Source organism: Alternaria infectoria (assembly GCF_024043175.1).
Source record: "Alternaria infectoria strain BMP 0036 chromosome Unknown scaffold_1, whole genome shotgun sequence".
NCBI lineage: Eukaryota > Fungi > Ascomycota > Dothideomycetes > Pleosporales > Pleosporaceae > Alternaria > Alternaria infectoria.
Genome location: NW_026250690.1, coordinates 165,410 through 184,384, shown reverse-complemented (window position 1 = coordinate 184,384; position 18,975 = coordinate 165,410). Strand labels below are relative to the sequence as shown.

At 53.3% G+C, this 18,975-nt stretch overlaps 9 protein-coding genes across 9 annotated transcripts; 2 read left to right on the top strand and 7 right to left on the bottom strand.

Moving 5' to 3' along the window:
• Nucleotides 1-1,437: 1,437 nt before the first annotated feature.
• Nucleotides 1,438-2,957, bottom strand: J4E92_000072 (uncharacterized protein; the record flags this gene model as incomplete). Its single annotated transcript, XM_051491491.1, has 3 exons — nt 1,438-2,592; nt 2,639-2,839; nt 2,892-2,957. 3 exons carry the CDS (start codon nt 2,955-2,957, stop codon nt 1,438-1,440), a joined length of 1,422 nt encoding a protein of 473 aa, XP_051357003.1.
• A 445-nt stretch (nt 2,958-3,402) lies between these two features.
• On the bottom strand, nt 3,403-4,318 carry J4E92_000071 (uncharacterized protein; the record flags this gene model as incomplete). Its single annotated transcript, XM_051491490.1, has 2 exons — nt 3,403-4,127; nt 4,177-4,318. The coding sequence occupies 2 exons, from the start codon at nt 4,316-4,318 to the stop codon at nt 3,403-3,405; spliced, it is 867 nt and encodes a 288-aa protein (XP_051357002.1).
• A 630-nt stretch (nt 4,319-4,948) lies between these two features.
• Nucleotides 4,949-5,871, bottom strand: J4E92_000070 (uncharacterized protein; the record flags this gene model as incomplete). The annotated part of the gene is made up of 2 exons (XM_051491489.1): nt 4,949-5,177; nt 5,228-5,871. The coding sequence occupies 2 exons, from the start codon at nt 5,869-5,871 to the stop codon at nt 4,949-4,951; spliced, it is 873 nt and encodes a 290-aa protein (XP_051357001.1).
• Nucleotides 5,872-7,149: 1,278 nt separating this feature from the next.
• Nucleotides 7,150-9,022, bottom strand: J4E92_000069 (uncharacterized protein; the record flags this gene model as incomplete). The annotated part of the gene is made up of 3 exons (XM_051491488.1): nt 7,150-7,536; nt 7,593-8,501; nt 9,014-9,022. 3 exons carry the CDS (start codon nt 9,020-9,022, stop codon nt 7,150-7,152), a joined length of 1,305 nt encoding a protein of 434 aa, XP_051357000.1.
• Nucleotides 9,023-10,609: 1,587 nt separating this feature from the next.
• Nucleotides 10,610-11,149, top strand: J4E92_000068 (uncharacterized protein; the record flags this gene model as incomplete). The annotated part of the gene is made up of 1 exon (XM_051491487.1): nt 10,610-11,149. One exon carries the CDS (start codon nt 10,610-10,612, stop codon nt 11,147-11,149), a length of 540 nt encoding a protein of 179 aa, XP_051356999.1.
• A 301-nt stretch (nt 11,150-11,450) lies between these two features.
• J4E92_000067 (uncharacterized protein) lies at nt 11,451-12,236 on the bottom strand (the record flags this gene model as incomplete). Its single annotated transcript, XM_051491486.1, has 2 exons — nt 11,451-11,742; nt 11,794-12,236. 2 exons carry the CDS (start codon nt 12,234-12,236, stop codon nt 11,451-11,453), a joined length of 735 nt encoding a protein of 244 aa, XP_051356998.1.
• Nucleotides 12,237-13,105: 869 nt separating this feature from the next.
• On the bottom strand, nt 13,106-13,930 carry J4E92_000066 (uncharacterized protein; the record flags this gene model as incomplete). The annotated part of the gene is made up of 3 exons (XM_051491485.1): nt 13,106-13,676; nt 13,831-13,838; nt 13,922-13,930. The coding sequence occupies 3 exons, from the start codon at nt 13,928-13,930 to the stop codon at nt 13,106-13,108; spliced, it is 588 nt and encodes a 195-aa protein (XP_051356997.1).
• A 516-nt stretch (nt 13,931-14,446) lies between these two features.
• On the bottom strand, nt 14,447-15,354 carry J4E92_000065 (uncharacterized protein; the record flags this gene model as incomplete). The annotated part of the gene is made up of 2 exons (XM_051491484.1): nt 14,447-15,230; nt 15,290-15,354. The coding sequence occupies 2 exons, from the start codon at nt 15,352-15,354 to the stop codon at nt 14,447-14,449; spliced, it is 849 nt and encodes a 282-aa protein (XP_051356996.1).
• Nucleotides 15,355-15,776: 422 nt separating this feature from the next.
• J4E92_000064 (uncharacterized protein) lies at nt 15,777-16,491 on the top strand (the record flags this gene model as incomplete). The annotated part of the gene is made up of 5 exons (XM_051491483.1): nt 15,777-15,782; nt 15,830-15,945; nt 15,998-16,303; nt 16,353-16,375; nt 16,433-16,491. 5 exons carry the CDS (start codon nt 15,777-15,779, stop codon nt 16,489-16,491), a joined length of 510 nt encoding a protein of 169 aa, XP_051356995.1.
• Between the last annotated feature and the right edge of the window lie 2,484 nt (nt 16,492-18,975).

Below are 18,975 nucleotides of genomic sequence, written 5' to 3'. Positions count from 1 at the left end.
GCTGACACGTCGCGAGACAGGGACGCGTGTTTGACGTGACCCGCTAGGGAAGTTTATCATCGGCGGTTCTCCGGAAAACAAGGGTCGGGAACCCGTCGAAGCGCAGATACAGTTCTTGGAGGCTGCATTGTATGTCGGGTCAGTGGTTGATGTACGGTTGCCTCGCTAGGTATACGTTGGTTAAACATCGTTTCCAGAAGGGTTGGATGGTGGTGCGCGTTGCTTGGCGTGGTCCGAAATAGGCAACATGTGGACAGCCGTTGATTGCGGGCGTCTACAATGTTACCACCGTCATCTGAACTTTCCTCCTGCTGTACCTCGGCAACTACATTCCGTTCGGCCAACTTCATTCGACCCGCGCAAGACACCTTTTCCACGCAACATCAAAAACAGTACATCAGCTTTACTACGGCTCGTGGATCGTAGTCATATACATTTTCTTCATGAATAGAGTCTCACACGCGTACGTCCCAACGTCGGTGTTCTGGCAGGAGCTTTCACATCAACCAAGTACTGCGCTCGAACATCGCGCGACATGAAGACTGACCCCGGAGATGACCTGGGATCCGAGTATCCTTGTCCAAATTCTATCGCAGCTAATTCCGCAGCGGTGAAGATGACATCGTACGATGTGTTATGTCTATGGCTTCAAAAAGCGCTGGTTGGTTTCGGTAGATCTCGCAGATGTAAGCATGCAGCCAAGTCGCAACGGTCACATTCCCGATGAGCGAGCAACACCATCAAAACATCATCAATGTGACCTCGAACCATCTTCGCTGAAAATCATGGCCGTTGCGCTGGAGTCCAAGTGCAGTAATTCGGGTGATACTGAACTCGGTGTAGAGTAAGCGCTTGACGCGTCGCATTCCCCTTTCAGTCCGACGATAGTGTCAGAAGATGTGTATAAAGGCGAGAAGAATACAGGAAGATGATTCAAGCACAGGACAAACTCCCACTGTCTCCTTCGAATACACCCTTCAGACCGACAAGTCAATCAAACTTCAGAATCCAAGACGACCGACATACCGAGAAAGTAAGACTCTTCCCATGGTATCGCAAATTCCGAAAGCCTAACCAATCCCCCAACCAGTCCAGCCGCAACCATGAAGCTCATCACCACCCTCACAATCCTCATTGGCATCAGCGCCACCACCGCCATCGCCATCGAGCCCCTCGAAGAAGCCCAAGCGCAAAGCTGCGCCAGCCGCGACTGGGGCTGTGAAGACGGCTATTGCTGGAAGAAGTGTGGCAACCTAGGAGAATGGTGCTGGCAAGCTGCAGATGCGGGCCAAGGCAGTTGGGTGACCTGCGAGAACGACGCGGCCTGCAACATCAACTTCATTCCTAGTGCTGGGTGTGGCGGCGCGTGCAGCTGCTGAGCATACAAGAGGAATGCGAACGAAAGCGGCTTCTCAACTCCGCTGTATCGCCCACCACTCATTTGGGCTCTTGGCTTTCAGGAAAGGTAGTTAGGTAGTGTTCGAGAACGTCAATCACTTCTGCTTGAGGGCTTTTCGCGCTACTGTTCCGCATATTGTGTGCGTTTTCCTGCTTCTTTCTTGTTGTTACTGCTTTGCGATGCGCTCGGCTCTTGGTGTGTAAACTCCAGTCGTTCTCGGTGATAGACGTCGTGCCGCATATCTCGCAGACCTTCTTCTGCCAGAGGTCTGGTCGCTGCCCCAAATCGTACTCGCGCTTCGGTGTCAGCATTTCTGCTGCTGCTGGCGATAGTGAAGAGGGCGATGGTAGTGGTTGGCCGGAGAGGAATTGTTCGGTAATGGTGATGGCGGGCTTGACGACGTTATCCTCCCATTGAGATATGTCGGAACCGTCGACTAGGAAAGTGTTATCCTTCTGGCCCGCAGTGATCAGTGCGTTGAGAAGCTTGATGCGTATCCATTTGATCTGGCGATTGGCGTATTGACGGGTGGCTGCCTGTGTCTTCTCGATCGCGAGAATCTTAAGCGTCTCCAGCTCAGATGATTCGCGTGAGCTGTCTGAAAGCGCGCTTTGGTACTCCAGAAACTCCTTGTATCCTATCGATACCCAGATGCCGCGGCTCTGGTCAATGCTGGCACCTGTGTCGGCTTCGTGTCGTTCACGGAAACTGCTTAGTTCCTGTACTTCAGAAAGTAGACCTCTGGCGATCATCTTATCAACGCGGCCATCGAGACGGCGATGCAGCACGTCCTTGTTTGCGTGCACCCAGAACACAAGAGTCTCGAAACGAAGACCTGACCGACTATCCGATGTTATGCCATCCGCTTGGGCAGCAGAGGCCTCCCGTTGAAGTTTCTGTTCTTTGTAGAGTTGCGAAGCTGGCTTGCCTGTTCTCAGATATATCTCCAGTGAACGTTGGATTTTACGTCGCTCGTTTGGATGCCACCGATCGGCCATGATAGGATCGACTTCCCTCAGCTTGGTATGGAGGACATCGGTCGGCTCTTCGAGTATAGGCAGAGACTGGGTGTTCTCATTCAGATTCAACTCGGGCTCATCTGATAGCGCATCCTGGAACAAGAGTGACTGTGTATAGTAGTGAGTGCCACCAACCAAGACCGGGAGTTTGCCTCTACTTCGGATTTCATCGATCTGGCCATGTCAGTAATCACCTGGTTTGAACTTAGTTCAGTCTTACTGTTCTCAAAGCCTCGCCTACGAATTTCCCCACAGTCCAAGTCTCTTCTTCAACGCTGATGCAGCCTAATAGATGATGAGGAACGCCTTTCGTCTCGTCTTGCGTAATCTTGTTCGTAATAATAGGCAATCCACGATACAGTTGCATCGCGTCGCCGTTGATGATCTCGCCATTGCATTTTCGCGCGATCTCTACTGCCAACTACCTGTTGTGGTCAGCAGGATGAAGCGTGACTGAACAACCTGAGCTTTACATCAGACTTGCCAGTCCCTGTCGCACCAACAATTGTGATTAGAGGCTTCCGCGGCGCCTGCGCCATTTTAATACTACTGAATGCCCTTGCGAACCGTAACATGCATTTGATGGAAGAGGGCTGCCAATGACTGAATGTCCGAAAATGTTGGTTAGCGTCAAGCGGGGTGCGCCTTCCCTCTTTGGCGATAGCGCAGTACTGGGACAATCGATCAACTTGAAGTGTCTTATCCACAACGATCTGAAGTTTTCAGAAATCCTCATGCCACGCAAAGTGAGCGAAATGCTTGATAATTGATATCGTCTCATATACTTTTGCCAGGCTTGCATATGAATTGGATCGTTCACGAGCGAGTATCGTGTAAGGATATGGGCGAAGTGTAGGTGCAATGAAATATAGTTGTTGAATATGATGGGGTATCATCGTTGAGTGCCGCCCAAACGCCTGTTGAAACTCCATCGACACGCATTGTTGAAGCGTGCCGAGATGTATTCTCTCCCACTCATCCGCCCTACTCCTTCTCCACCCTCTTCTCAGCCCCATAACCGCCCTTACCCTCCAGATTCTGATACGACGCGCCCTCACCCTTCCCATTCCTAGGTCCCCGCTCTGTCAGATCTTCCTGCAGCCACTTCAACACCAGCTCACCCAGCTGGCTGTTTCCGGTGTACATGCGCTCGCCCTGCTCGACCTTGACATCCATGTCCTCGGTGCTGCCCCACTTCTTCACCTTGCCCAGGCTCATGTGCACGAGATGTGTGGGCCATGTTGCGAGGTTATCCAGGATATGCGTCGCGTATACGATTGTGCAAGGTCGTTCCTCCGTCTCCTTCTTCAGAAAGTTGAGGAAGTTGCTGCGCGACAACAGATCGAGATCAACGGTGATCTCGTCCAACAGCAGGATAGTCCACGGTCTCAGCAGACCCATGGCAAGTTGTACACGCCTCCTCTCTCCATCTGATACGGCGTGCATGCGCCAGCTGAGGTCGATGTCGAGGATGCGCACGAGTTCGTCGCGGCGCTCGGTGTAGTGGTCGCCGCCGATGGAGGAGAGAAGCGTGGGCACGTCGATGTCGGTACGGACGATGGGGTTGAGCACCCATTCCAGACCGAGGTAGGTCACGCCCTCTAGGCCCATCTTGAAAGGGTCGATGCCCGCGATGTGGACGGTGCCGGAGGGGGCCATGCGCTTGCCGGAGAGGAGACGGAGGAGCGTGGTTTTACCCGCGCCATTGGCTGGGTCCGTTAGTCGAGACTCTCACAGCTGACATTACATGTTGCATACCTCCGATCAAAAGTGTTCTGCTGCCGGGTGGCAGGTCAAGGAAGACATCTTTCAGCCCACTCGAGCCATCGGGGAAGGCATAGCAGAGGTTCTTCACGTCAATTGACGGCGCGACTTCCTTGGTGTTGGCTGTGTTCGACATTGTAGCGTGGGATTGCGTGTATAATGGCTGTTACACCGGTGGTGGGAGGAGACTACATTTTGTAGGTAGCTTACGGTGGAGTCACCTCGGTGGGCTAGACTTCCAAGTCGACATGAGTGATGCCATCATTCCGCTGGGGTCCGCACTAGGCCCGAACAGGCAGGCACCGTCCTAGACCCTGACGGCACTTCGTCTCAGCCTCAGCTTTTTCAACTTTGTCCTACTTTTCGAACTATCATTCATGGTTTATTAGCACAGGGTCAGCTGTGCATGGTGGGCCGGCATGCTCCGCGGCGCTATGTCATCACGCAACTCCGAAATCGCAGCGCATGCTCACCAACATCACAGCCTGAACAGTAGACTCAAGGCTTTCCCTTGATTTCCACACATGACAAAAGACGGACGTGCTGGTGGTAATGCAACATCGCAATGATTTGTAATGCATGAGGAATATATCACGATTCATAATGCACATTTGATCATGGAGCAAAGCACGTGTAATTCAACAAAGCTACCGCCCACGCAAAGCAAAAACACACGTTCCATATATACAACCACTGTCTTCCTCCTATGTACAATTGTCCCATCGTCCCCTTCTTCTCAACATGACAGCTCGTTCTGGCAATGCGCTTAGAGAGAAACGCAGCCGGAGCTGGAGTCCTCAAGGAAGAGACCACCGTAGATCTGGCCCTCATCAAGGTTGGCCTCCTGGAAACCAGCGTTGGCGACATCGTCAGTACCAGTGGGCTTCTTGAGGATACCCATCTGGAACTGGCCGAGACCAGCAAGGTTGACGGACAAAGGTCCGGCGACCTTCCTGAGCTCCTGTTGGCCGGCGGAGTAGAAGATGGTTGTCTCGCTGGAGGGTTGTTAGTATATGGTTTTGACTAGGAGTGACAAGGAACGTACTTCTTGGTGTAGTCGAGGGTCATAGCAAAGTTCTGCCACTGGGTCTGGTCGATCTTAACGTTCCAGAGCCACTTGCCGGCGCGGTCAAGAATCTTGAACTGGTCCTTGTCGGCGTCGCTCTTTCCAATGAGAGATCCAGTCTGGAACTGAATCTGGTTGTTGCTGAAATCGGCAGCCTCGTGCCAGACGTTGAGGTACTCGTGGGTGAGGTTCAAAGGCCTGGCGGAGTCCTGCTTGACACTCCAGTGGAGGGTCTTGACACCCTTGCCACCCTCGCCGTCAGGGGCATCCTTGAGGAACTGGAGACCTGCGCGGCGGAATCCCAGCTGCTTCTGGAAGATGGACTCATCGGAGATGGTCACCTCAACAGCCTTGAACTTGTCGCCATCGAAGCGCGAGGACTCGTTGGGGAACTTGAGGATCTGAGACCAGGTCAGGTTGTTACCCTTGACGAAGTCGGCGTTGAAGAGCGTGTTGGTGGCCTGGGTGTCGAAGGAGACGGGTGTCATGTTGGCAGGGACACGGCCGTCGAAGACGATGGGGCACTTGGGCTCAGCGGCGCGAGTGACATGGGGGTGAAGGGCGGGTGCAGCCAGTGCAGTGGAGGCAACTGAGGCCAAAGTAATGAGCGTAGAAGTGAACATGATGATGGTTCAAAAGAATGTAGTAGAGACTGTGGAGGCGCTGGATGTGGATGAGACAACAATAGTGGGTGGGTGGAGACACTCTTTATACAATTCTCAAACGCGTCACAGAACGCTTCCTTACCCCAAGTCCATCTGAGCACGGTTCATATTAGATGAACATGTCGGTGCCCACGCGTCCGGCTTGTTCCATGGCCGAAATATAGGGATACCCGCGCTTTCATTTGGCGTACTGCAGAATGTAGACAGCTAACCAATGGCACGGGCAGGAGAATAGTGATGGAATATTCTATAGTAGGCCCGACGACGTCAGGGTAAGGCCGCATCAATATAGCTGAAAGACGCTGCTGTCATGAGGCTCCTTAACCGGGATGTGGGGTAATGTGCACGGCTGCTGGTCAAGTACCGGACGGACCGGCAACCCGTTGCTTTTTAACCTGGGAGTCTTAAGAAGAGGAGTCGCGCCGACTGTTATACCTCAGATGAGAACGGTCTTTTACCGTCCACCACCCCAATCCAACTCTTCATCACATTGCGATCCTTTTCGAACGAGACCTACTGCCTTCACTGCCCAAAGCGCAATTTCATGCGTGGAGCAGCAGCGACAACCGACATTTTCAGAAAGCGACCGAATCAGGCCGTCAAACACACCGGCGCCGCCAAGTTTCATCAACACCGGGAATGCGACCGAGTCGTAATGATCTGAACAAGCATGGCTGTCAGCAATGGGCTGAATGTGGTTCTAGAGTCGTTCGCGATGCTGGGCATAATGTTGAAATGGAGAGGATATAGTGGTGTCAAGAGTTGGCAGCAGCCGTTCGGCGACGCGCAGAGGGTCCAAGCGGAACAACTGTATTCCACCCACCGGCAGCGGAAGGTTAAGCCTCCGCTCTGGACGAATTTACTCAAAATCGTCCATCTACATACCACGAGGGTACCTCAAGGGCCGAATGCGCGTCGGGTAGATGTGAAGATGTGTGCTATTATCATATACAGGTCTAACGCCCGCGGTATCATACCGCCTCGCAGTTTATGCCCTGCGTCTATGCTCAAACTCTGTTCATTACATATTCGCCCAAGAAGCTCATCGGCCTGATGTCCATCTTCCTGTCAACATGACGCTTGCTCAACGCGCTGTTTGCGACGCTCCACATATCCAAAATGATGTGCCAACCCAGAACGCCATGCATGAACGTGGTACAAGCAACCGCAACGCCTCCCTATGTGTCACTGGTCTCGAATACATGTCCGTCTCTATACGCTGACGTATGAGTGTTTCTACATCTCTTGAGGTGTCAGCCAGGTGGCTTCGACGCAACCTTCGTAAAACTCTCTCTGGCCATTTTGTCCCTCGACACCAAAGCCCATGTCGCGGAGCTTTCCGGTGTCCCAGCCACTGACGAACTCGCCTTGACCGCCGTTTTCTCGGTCGACAGCATCGCCAAGCTTGATGTAATCGGCGTGACGACATACGGTCTGCGAGTAAGACCATTGGAGGCAGTTGCCGTCATTAGCGCACTCAGAACCGCACGAGCCGGCGTTGCGATGTGCGGGACGATCGTTCGGTACGGGCGCTTGCGAAAGGTTATCCCACCACTCCTTCGAGGGACCCTGAGACAGGAAACCGTGGGTATAGGAGAGGAATGACGAGTAGGTAAATGGTTTCTGCGCGATAATGTTAGTCAGGTTGCCTGAAGGGGCTGAATCTGGAGGATGCTTACCGTGTTGTACTGCCGTGTCCTTTCCCACCTCCACAAGTCTTCCATCTGCTGTGGCTTGAGCTGGTGCAGCGAGAGCATTGGCACGCACCACTTGTCGCGTGTGGTGGTCACATCTTTGAGCTTGTCGCTAGCAAAGGTAGGGTACATGGGCTCGAGCTTGTGGCCGGTCGCGTTCTGGATGGCGTAGGCAAGGACAGCGTCGCCGCGCTGCTCCTCCTTGACCCAGTTCTCGTACCGGACGCCTAGTCGGTTTTCGCGGGGGATCTCGGTGGAGCCAGGAGTCTTGCCTGGGATGAGTTGCTTGACAAGGCCCTGGGAGAGGACGATTCCTGCGCCGCCATAGGCGAAGTGGCGGCCTTCAGAGCCCTTGTGCGCCTCGCCAAGGTAATGTGGCTGCGAGGCGTCAAGTTGGCTGAGCAGGCGGAAGAGCGTGTCCCAGAAGAAGTAGACGTCCGACTCAATGAAGACGAACCACTTGGCTGCGGGATTGGTCATGTATGCCTTGTCCACCATGGGCAGGTACTTGAAGCGATCGAGCTTGAAGGACCGCTGCTGCTCCTTGACCGTCTCGCCGCCCTCGTGTGCCTTCTTGTGCTCGACGTAGATCTGGAAGTCGACATTGTCCTTCTGATAGCTCTTGGGAAGCTCTGCGAGGATGTCGATGACATGGCGGTCTCCCAATCGCTCTTCCCGGTCGCCCACGATGATTAGGTTCGTGATGCAGCTCGATACTGTGCTGAGGTGTGCTTTCGTCTCATGTGCCCCATCCGATGCGACCTTGAGGACAACCTGCACCTCTTCCAGTAGCTTTGTAGGGAAATTCTGGCAGTAGTCGAGCTCGATTGAATTGGCGGCTTTGGTTTCGAGGGGCGGGAAATACGACTTTGTCTTCGCTTTGTGTACGGGCGCCTGGGGATGTGACCCTCTCCGATGCGAGAGTGTGTATGCAAAAAAGAAAAGAAGGAGGCCGGGGAAGAGAAATCTCCATGGCCGCCGTGCCAAACGGCCAGCCAGCGGTTTCAGCATGTTGCTGTCGCTGCGGCCGTGGGGGATGGGCGGTCGCTAGGGGTCTAAGGAGTCGCCGATAGGAAGCGATGCTATGAGGAGGAAGGTGCGATGGGCAGGCGGGCGACGTCACCGTGGCACATTGAGCAGGCGGTTGGTGTTGGGTGGTGGATGTGGAGGTGTCGACGACGATGATGGCGCATTGGCCCTGAGCCGCCGTCCTGCGCGACTTGCGAATCCAGGCCGGCTCCCTGACACGCGAACCCGCTAGCCGCCGGCGCTTGGTCTTCCCCTTGTGTCTTGGTCGCTTCATCACTCCAACCAACTGCAAACCTCAGTCCTTTCATCATCCTTCACCCGTGATTGCTATGTGCGACGTCGCCATGCGTGTTAGGTGCAACAGTGTCGACATCTACAGCGGGCATGTAGAATGCTGGCGATGACGTGTCCGCCATTCTCATCGACTTCCTGGAAGAGTGGGAGCTATCCGTATCCGTCCAGTGGAATGACCGCTCTTCAAACTGGTTGTACTCTGGGTCGTCCTCCACGTCGGACCAGTCTGGTAAGTTGTCCATGTCAGAGTCATCAATGTCGTCGTGGTCTGTCCTTGGATCGCTGTCTGGGTGCATCGAAAGGCCAATGGATACCAGGAAGAGATCACATGAGTCGGCCGATCGTGTTGTGAAGGAAGGCGCGCGCTCCATGTCCGCAACTCCACGCTGCAGAGTTGCGTGTTCCCGCTCGATGAGTTGCGCCGAAGAACACGCGAACGACCATGCTGAGGCGCTCTCTTGACTGGTGAGGCTAAGGGTTATTGCGTCCGCATGGGATTCCATGTCCATCATCGAAGAATAGAGACTCGGCCTTTCGTGTACGGCACATTGATCGTGTCGATATTCGTCTCCAGTACGGTTGCGTTCAATCCTGTTATCCGGGCCACATACGAAAGACCTACTCAAGTCCCTAGCTGTACTGGCAAGGCTCATAGTCTTTGGTCGCGCGACGCTTCGTGGAAGACGCCGATCATCTTCCTCAAATGTATTTCCCGCAGCAAAAGACGAAGACAGCGTCAGTCTCTGGCCAATGATACGTAGTTCGTCCAGCGGTAGCCTGTGTACGAAACGCAATATCGCAATATTGACTTGGAGACCTGCATACGCATTCAAATCGCTTATACGCTGATTGACCGTATCCTTTCTCGGAGCGCTATCGATGGACGCTCCACCCCGCTTCACTGTCTCGGGGCATGTGCGGTCGATTGGCGCGATCGGTGGCGTAGACGGCGACGTTCGCGCTTCGTTGTGGGACGTTGCTTGGGTTTCTATTGTCGAGATAGATTTGCTGTCGGTGTCGTGTTGCGCCAGAGAAGAGAAAGGGCTTGATTCGCGCGACCCTATGGAATCGCCACGCGCTTTGAACATGGAGATCGACAGTCGACGACTTAGCGAACGAAAGAAATGTTTGACTTTGCCCATCGGTAAGCTTGATATCCGCGACTTAATCATAACGCTGGTTGAAAAGTAAAGTGTTGCACTAAATTCGAGTAATTGCGGTGTAGTATAAGAGATCGACTGTCATAGCGCATTTGTGGCTTCTTTCACAAGTCCGCCGTGACTCCCGCTTGCAATACGTTTCTCGTTCCTCGCGCCTGATTTCACCGACCGTAACGATCACACTCGACAGCTGTCTTGCCACGACCTTCCGCTTCACGAGCATCTCGTTGCAATACCACTCCCGAAGCTACACAGTGTATCGAAATAAAGGCGTGGGAGAGGAAACACAGTGGAAATCATGGTGTTGAAAAATAGCTTCGTACCCTTTCCCGATACTCACAGTAGCAATGTGACTCGCATGAGGTATATAATGTGTGCTCCGTTACTGCACTACTCCTCAACCCGAAGACCATACTTTCATATTACTGCCACTGACACAGCCACCAGCAACATATCCACCTTACTCAGCAACCAAAGCATCGCACATAAGTAGTCGAAATACAGCTATCATATCCCATCATGAAGTGTCAGCTTCTCTCCGCCTCGCTCCTCTTGAGCCTCGTCCTCGCCGCACCAGTCGCAGAGCCAACCAACAACGTACAGCGAGCTGACAAGCAATCCTGTTCATCAAAGCCCCACCCAACTCTCGAAGACTTCCACAAGGCAGCAAAGAAATGGTGCGACGACCACGTCCGCGCCAACGCTCCCATGCCACCGATGTTGCCCAAGCCTGTCTTCGATCCTCACAATATGCCCATCATGCCGCCTCTTACCGCCGATTACACCTTCAAGCTGCCCAACCCCGACAAGAAGAAGCCCGATATCTCTGTCCCTGTAACATTCGAAGTCCGCGGCTTCGCGCCTATTACCCGGCGCTATTGTCACATTGGGTTTGGACTGCCGGTCACCTGGGACAATGGGCGAGCCGATGATGGGAAGTATCAGGTGAACGAACAGGTTGGTAAGGGTAATGTGTGTACGGGATCAGGTGGGAAGACGCTGGTTCAGGGTTGGAATCAGCCCATATGGTGGAATGAGTATGGCGTTGTTTTTAAGTGAAAGTGAGAAGATTTCGTCTCATAGTAGTCACAGATGTGTAAAAGAGGACGTTTCCAGTATCTTGTATCAATTATTCTACGATGGTTTGCCGAATACGTCGCAGCAACACTGTATCATCTCGCTGCCATCAATATGCCCAGGAGGTTGTCGTTGAGACCTGCGATCACATTCGACCAGATACAGTGCTGTCATGCGTATACATCCTCTTCTGGCCTGCTCCTCCATCCATCATAAACCAGTATAAAGTCTCCATAGCTCTTTTGCCATCCTCGCGCGACGCGGCAACTCACTTCGTAGTCGGCTAGTTCTTCGGCGGGATGAAGGGCGGAGGCTCGAGCGACTGCGGGACATGGTGGTGTTCCTCCAAGATCTCTTTGGGGAAACCGCTGTCGCTGTGGGCCAAGGTGCAGTTGACGATACGACATGTTCCGGTGGCGAAGTTCTTGCATTTCATGCGCTTGCAGTCCTTGTCGCGAAACTGGCAGGGCCAGCAGGTGGAGGCTCCGTCGCAATGTTTGGTGGTCTTGGAGTGGAAGCATTCAATGCACACCGCTGCGGGGGTGTGCTTGACCTTCTTGATGCGCTTGGCCGGGCTACTATTGTAAGGTCAGTCCTCTTCCTCGTAGCAGTGAAAATCGACTTACTTGTCAGCCTCATGTCCGCGCTTTTGGGACAGCTTCACCGCACTCTTGGTGTGTGACTTGCGGCGTGAGGCGAAGGAGACGAAGGCGTGATGGTCAGCCGACTCTTCTGCCTCCAGCTTGTGTCTTGAATCCGCTAGTTCCTGGTCGAGATTGGCGAAATCCCGCTGGTCTTTCTCGCTGGTCAACATCTCGTTCTTCTGCTCGAGAGCTTGAAGTTGAAGGTCCTGCTCGGCCATTGCGTCTTGCATCTGAACCTTGCCAGCCCACAGTGATGCGATCTGACCGCTGAGCTCTCGGTCGTGGGCAACAGCGTCGTCTTGAATCTGAGCATTTTCAGCCGACAGTGATGCGACTTGGTCGGTGAGCTCTCGGTTGCGGGCGAGAACCCCTGCAAGGACCGTGAGGACGAGGTTTGGGTGCTTTCGTGCGGTCAAAGGAGCCATGTTGCAAATGGTTTTGTGATGTAATCTTGGAATGTCGGTAGCAGATGTGGCAGTGAAGGTCGATCAATATGGCCAGTTCAAGTGCGGGCAATCAGGCGAAATCGGCGCTAAATCTCCGCGTCACGGGAACCACAGTGACTCAGAGTATCAAGTTCCCTCCCCAGTTTTCTATATGTACATTCCTCCTTCACCTCGTTGTCACTAATCCCCGCGGATGACCCGGGCACGGACGTCACGTGCGCCTTAGCGCGCCAAGCTCTTGGCGGGCTCTGATATCCATATGAGCTCCAACTTGCTCTTTTCTTCTTCAACTGTCTTTACTGCCTTCTCAACTGCTCATTGGCTTGGGCTCATCGTAAGGGATTCTCTTACTGATGAGTCACTTCGAATGTCACATATCAAGGTTTCACGAGATCTTGAGTGCGTCGTTGTGCTGGGGGCAAGTGCGAGGAACTGACCAAGCTTCTTGGAACGTTCGCCAGAGATTCATACTTCGACTCGAGTCTGACAGCCCGATCGGAGTCTCACCCGCAGTGCAGTTCATTCCTCAGGTTAGTTTTCACGAGAACTTACACGCCTGAATTGGGTGGGCAAGTTTGATGTGCGATTTGTCGTTTGTTCGCAAGCGATGAGTTGATACACGGGCTTGTTCATCTCCGGTCGCCTGTAGCTCTGGTGTCAGCCATGAGTATGCATCGCGGGATGGACTATTTTCATTGAGTACCTTTCCCTTGTGGCAAGGCTTGAGGAAGATGTTTACTTTCTATCTGTTGCGTGAAGGAGAGTTCCTGTATTTCCGACGCGAAGAGAGCTAATGCAATGACTACAGATATGCTTTGTCGGTATTGGCAGACCGTGAACAGCCGCTATCAAGGCGTCTCTTTCACACCATCGACATAAACCTCCACCCTCTCGTTATAGAAGCACATGTGTCCAGCAATAGGCGCGCTCTCCGCAGTCGGGTATCTGTAGTACCATATAAGATCCCGAAACAGCTTGCCTCCAACGCTGACGTTGTAGTACTCCGCGCGACCCTTGTACGGACACAAAGTCAGCGTGTCGCTCGGTGTGAGGTACTCCCAATTGACGCTCGTCGGCGGCAAATAATGCCTCGTCCTCAGCGTCGTCTCCAAAAGGAATAAGGCGCTTGAGCTCTCAGCAAGTGTAACGCCGTCGATAGCTACCCTGACGTTTCGGGAAGATGGTAGAATATCGATGCGCTTGTATGGGTCTTTGGGATGGCCATATATCTCCATGTCTTCTTCGAACCACTGATCAACAGCGCGAAAGTCGACTTTTACAAGATCTTTGAGCTTGCCGGTGTTGAAGATGAGGATGCGATTGCTACTGCGATTGCCGACTGTGAGACTCGCTAGGTGTGCGCCGCCATCTGTCCCGTCAACAGCGGAGCCTCGCGATAGTTTGGCGTGGGGAGTGAAGCTTGAGATTGGTACGAAATATCTTGTATGTTCAGCACAGTAAGAGCATACGGGTGAGAAGGTTGATCATACTGTGGGTAACGCAACTCCAGTTCCCAAACATGATGCGCATTCAGGGTGTCGAATGCATACTTTCCGTTGAGAAGGCCTCGTACGCGACGTGCTGTATGCTCTATCCTGCAAGGCCCATCTCGAACGAGTCTCTGTGCTAGTCGTACTAGACTGCATTTGTCAGCTGGTCATTACCTGGCGCATAGTGGGACGTCGGTAGAGACGCAACTCGCTGGTGTTTGCCATCCTGGGTGTCTTTTGTATCAACTTGGATTTGCGATAAGATTTGGAGATGAACGGATCTCGAACGATGTTGAGGAAATGTCGTGTGGACATAGGAAGGAAGACGTCAACTGGTGATGATGTAGGCTACCTTAGTACCGGAAGCGGGGCCGTGCTGATTGGTAGGAATAGCCGGAAGCTTACCAACCACACAACCACAATGAAGACACCGTCTCTACTAATCACAAAGATACAGTCTACAACCACGTACATGGTATCTTTTCGTACATTCAGAGCCACCCCAGGAGGATCTCAGCGGATTTCTATCGCAAGATACCTACTCCAAACGTCGCCGCGGCATACAATATGTCGTTCCTCCACGATCGACGACTAGGCGATACTTCGGCCTGACGGTCTACAGAAGATATCGTGAGTGCGATGAGGCGCCCTGTCATCCCTGAAGCCGTCGCGCCTGATCGCCACAAGCGATGCTCATCCTTACGACAAAGCTGACTCCATAGCTTCAACATCCTGCGCCGCGACTCTGGTTCCATCTGCGAGATACGCGTATGCGATGGCAACAGCAGACTTCTTGGCCTTCTTGTCCTCACCCTTTGTCACGTCGTCTTTCTGGTACTCTCCCGCTGCCATCCTTGCAGCCACTTCCTCCTTCGCTCTTGCCATCTGCTCGTCGATCATGCGATCTCTTATCCTTTCCCTTTCTGCAGTGGTCCTTGCCGCCAACCACATCTCTTCCAGGCTGTTACATCCTTCTGCCTGCTCGTCCGATGTCCTCTCCTCCAAGACCGCGTCCTTCATTGCCTTATCTGGGCCCTTCTCTTCCGCGCCACTGTCTTCTACCTCCCGTTTGCGCTTGTTCATCTTGTCGCTGTCTGCCTCGCTCTCCTTAGCCACGTCGCTGAAGTGAAGACGGTCGCAGAGCAGCTCGCAGCGCTCTCCAATCTCCTTAGCCGCAAAGCCGCAGCGACGGCGAACGCAATCGGTCTCGTTTTTGTAGCACTCGTTGCAAGGGTCGAGGTTGTCGCACGGGAGGTCGTTGGCGCGACATGTTACGCACTTGATGACGCGGTTGTAACCGACTCGGAGGACGGGCATGGAAGCAGTAGGAGGTTCATCTTCGTCGGTCAGGCTGCCTGTCGCTGAGGTGCCTGTCGCTGAAGTGCCTTCCACTATCGCCGGCGGCGATTGCTCCTCCTCGCGAAGCATCTGGTCGCCTGCCTGCGAATCCTCCGTATGGACGGGCAATGACATGGACGACTGGCTTCAAAACTTGTCAGCGCGGTGAACCAATTGAATACAGCATGGAAGGCATCGACGTACGCTGGATCTACCACAGGGTCGCCCTGGGCCGCAGTGATATCGGGAATCTGCGCCGGTTCGCTCATGACTGTTGTAGTCTGATAGTCGCGCGTGGTGTCGAGACGTAGGGAAGGAAAGATCAGTGAGCGATAGTGCTATGGAGACGCACTCTTCGTGTCTCGATTGATTCAAATGAAGCTCTGTTTGCACAGCAGGTTAGCGCCAATGCGTCATTTCTTGAAAAACTTCCCTAGGCAACACACGCGGTGACACACCGCACGAGCGAGAGAAAGCTAGTAGCGCTTGGACCTTCTCTGGCTACTTATCTGCCTTGCGACAACTGTTCATTACTCCTACACCACTTGTCGCAACTTCATTATATCGACTTCGAACAGGATCACAATGACCATGACCCGTTCCCGCTCCCCTGCACGCGCTCGTTCGGCTTCGCCCCGACGTTCGCGATCGGCTTCGCGAAACCAGCCTACTTCCCCGCACTCAGCCGCCTATGAGGGTGAGGACTACGACGGCGAGGAGTACGATGACTACGAGGACTACGAGGACTACAACGACGATGGGTCGGGTGCTCAAGATCGTGAGCTCACGCACGAGGAGAAGGTCCGCCGTTGCCTCGCCGACTCGCCCTCCCCAACGGGTTCCCCGATGCGTCAAGATGAGTAAGTATTCCCCACAACTCCCTACATCGTAGGGTCGTGTCTGACTCTGTAGCTCACCCCTGACTATCGCCGAGTGGAAGGCTAAGTCAGAGGAGTCCGATCGTAAAGCTGGCGTTGAGTATGTCCGTCACAGCCAGACCAAGGAGTTGTTCCGCGTCGACCGTAGGGAGAAAGAGTCCATGGGCAACTACATCACCACACTTGAGGCTGAGGCCGCCAAGGTCAAGACGCTTGAGGCTCAGGTCGCCAGGCTTAAGGAGCAAATGGCCAGTATGCAGGCTGAGAAGGACAAGAAGATCCTTGCTCTCGAGTCTGGGTTCAAGGCTCTCGGCTTGGACACCCAGGCCACCGCTACTCCGTATGTTCATCTTCCCGTATGTTATGGGATGACTTTGCTAACAGATTAGGGCGCCCACCATCGCTAAGTGTGGTTTGTACGACAAGCCTCGTGCTCATTGTCGTCCGAGCTGCACCCGTATGCACGTAGATGATGAGGTCAAGGTCGCCAACACCGGGGAGAAGGTCGAGATGATGGAGTACAAGTGACCGCGTGTGTACATACAGGGCATTTTGGAACTACAGAGGGCAGGATGACATACTGATATCGCCGCCGGGCCGTGACAAGGTCGTTACAAATACGTACATATCCTAGTATGTATGCATAAAAATTTGCGTTCGACCTGACCATATGCTACTCTTGAATGAATGTTCCCCTCGTAATGTGTCCTGCGAGGTAAAGTAACATGGAGATTTCGCGCATTCTGATAGCTTTTCTCTAGACCCACGTACTTTGAGACACAAGTAGATGGTCTCATACCTATACCAGCAGTCATCCCATCACCTCATATCGCGTCGTAGCTACTAGATATCTCTTTCACAACTCGTGTCAATGACTTCACACTTGTCGTTGAGACGGATATCGATCCTATTCTTGCCCTATCCCACTCTTCTGTCCCTTCAAACGAGGTCGCCATGCGTCCGAGTACAGTCGATGTCGCCCCTATTGCAATCGCAATCGGCGAGCAAGGCACCAGGTAAGCCACTAATATTTCACACCACATTGAATGCATACGCTAACACGCGTGCTGTCGTAGCATCGGTGATGGCTCTTCGAGCTCATACAACCGCGTCATCAAGCGCAAGCACTGTGCCTCCAATGGTCTGCCCTGCGATAGCACTCGCGACAGCTGCGCCGAGTGCACTCGCAATGGCGCCGAACGTACACGTCCTCGTTGCCACTTGTTCGTTCGTCCTGCAGCATCTTGCTATGGCGGTGCATGCGGACGTCTCCACAAGGATGATTGAGACTCGAGTGGAACGCATTGTTGCTTCTACGTGGACTGTATACATCGAAAGATGAGACGGACGGAGTGTATAATCCAGGCTGCATTCCAGAGTGTTGGTGGACAGATGAGAGATGGCGACGATACCCAGGAAGCATAAACGGCGTTCACGGCAGGAAACTTCCTAACTTAGTTTGTTCCGTCATACAATCTCCATCATATGTGTTTGATCTCTCATTGCTGTGAAGTTCATTGCGCGAGGGACAGTGTTCTTTCCAATGTGGAAAGAAGTGGAGTACGTTACGTGAGACCGTATGCAGGGCGTTGATGACTTGGGATCTGTAGTTGCGACGAAGCCGAACCCATTCTTGCGTTGTTCGACTCTTCTATTCGCCAGCACCCTCCCATACCTCTCAATTGAATGACGACTGGGTTCGGAAATCTGAAGCCTACCACATCTATCCCTGTGCTAAGGTGTGATGGGTCGTGAATGAAAAAAGGCGAATGTATTGCTGTACGGCGCAGCTGATGCACGGGAGTCGCCTTCCCGTTACGTGTTTATTCCAGCTTATAAGTCGGCGAATATCCGGAAAGCTATACATATGGCCATATCCTATTGCTGTCTTTTGCTCTTGCTGGCGAGCTGTCCATAAACACGGAAGATGGAAAGAAGCCTCCATTATGTCAACATCATTGACTGAACATATAAGGTTGCCTGGAGAACAATGACCGGGTGAACCACGGATCGCAGATCGAGATGAAGATTCGTTATGGTCGGTGCTGTCGGAGCGCGCCAGCCTCGCAAGTGCAGCGAGTGGAGCGATGGTCTCTCCGCCCAGCTACCGTCCGAAAAGCAAACACTAGTCATGTAAAGCCAAGACATATCCCGGCGTGATTCCGATATCTCCAGTGCTAACTGCTTCGAGGCCTGTCTCTTAAACGCGAAACAATCCGGAGCGGCTGGATGGCGCGACGCCTTGGCAGGGGAACCGAGGGGGAGATTGCAGCTGCAACGCCACATAGTCAGCATCCAGCTGCGGAATCCAGCGGCAATTTGGGCATCGCATTCTGTACTGGCAGGCATGGTGCAAATGTTGTGTTGCGAGAGCATGGAGTGTTGGGTGGAAATGGCAGGCCTGACTGCTGCTTCGAATGCCGTCAATCTCCGCCGTGCTTCCGACTCGCAGCAAGCGGCATGAACCCCATCCTACCAGCATCACCGGTGCATCCCACCACAACAGGAAAAAAACTGTGCGCTGTCCCACTTCGTATATGCATCCTTACTCAGGCCATTTTGTTTTCATGTCATGCGGTGCTGACGGCGATAGACACAACCGCTTGAGGTTGTAGAATCTACAAAGATCCGCAACGTTGCCTGCATCATGGTCTAGAACTGCGAAGGTTGTTCCTTTTCTCGTGGATTTTCTTTGATTCTGTCGATTGACCCGAGCTGCAGGCTCTGTCACGGCAGTGGCAATGCTCGTTTGCGTAGGGCATAGTTCCTTTTCCTCCTGGAGGTGGCGCGCGCCGTCTCTCGGTTCCTGCAGCCACCAGCAAACTATCATCACTCCACCCCGCTGCTGTCTTTGCACGGCACACTCGGCATAGGTAATGGCCAAGTACGCCTTCGCACTCTTCGCGAGGCCAAGTATTGGCCTTCGTATCTTGGAGAATATCTTTCCTTGCGTTGAGCCTGAGGCGCGGACTAGAATTGCAGTAAACTTGGTTGTTTCAGCCGAGCCCGAAC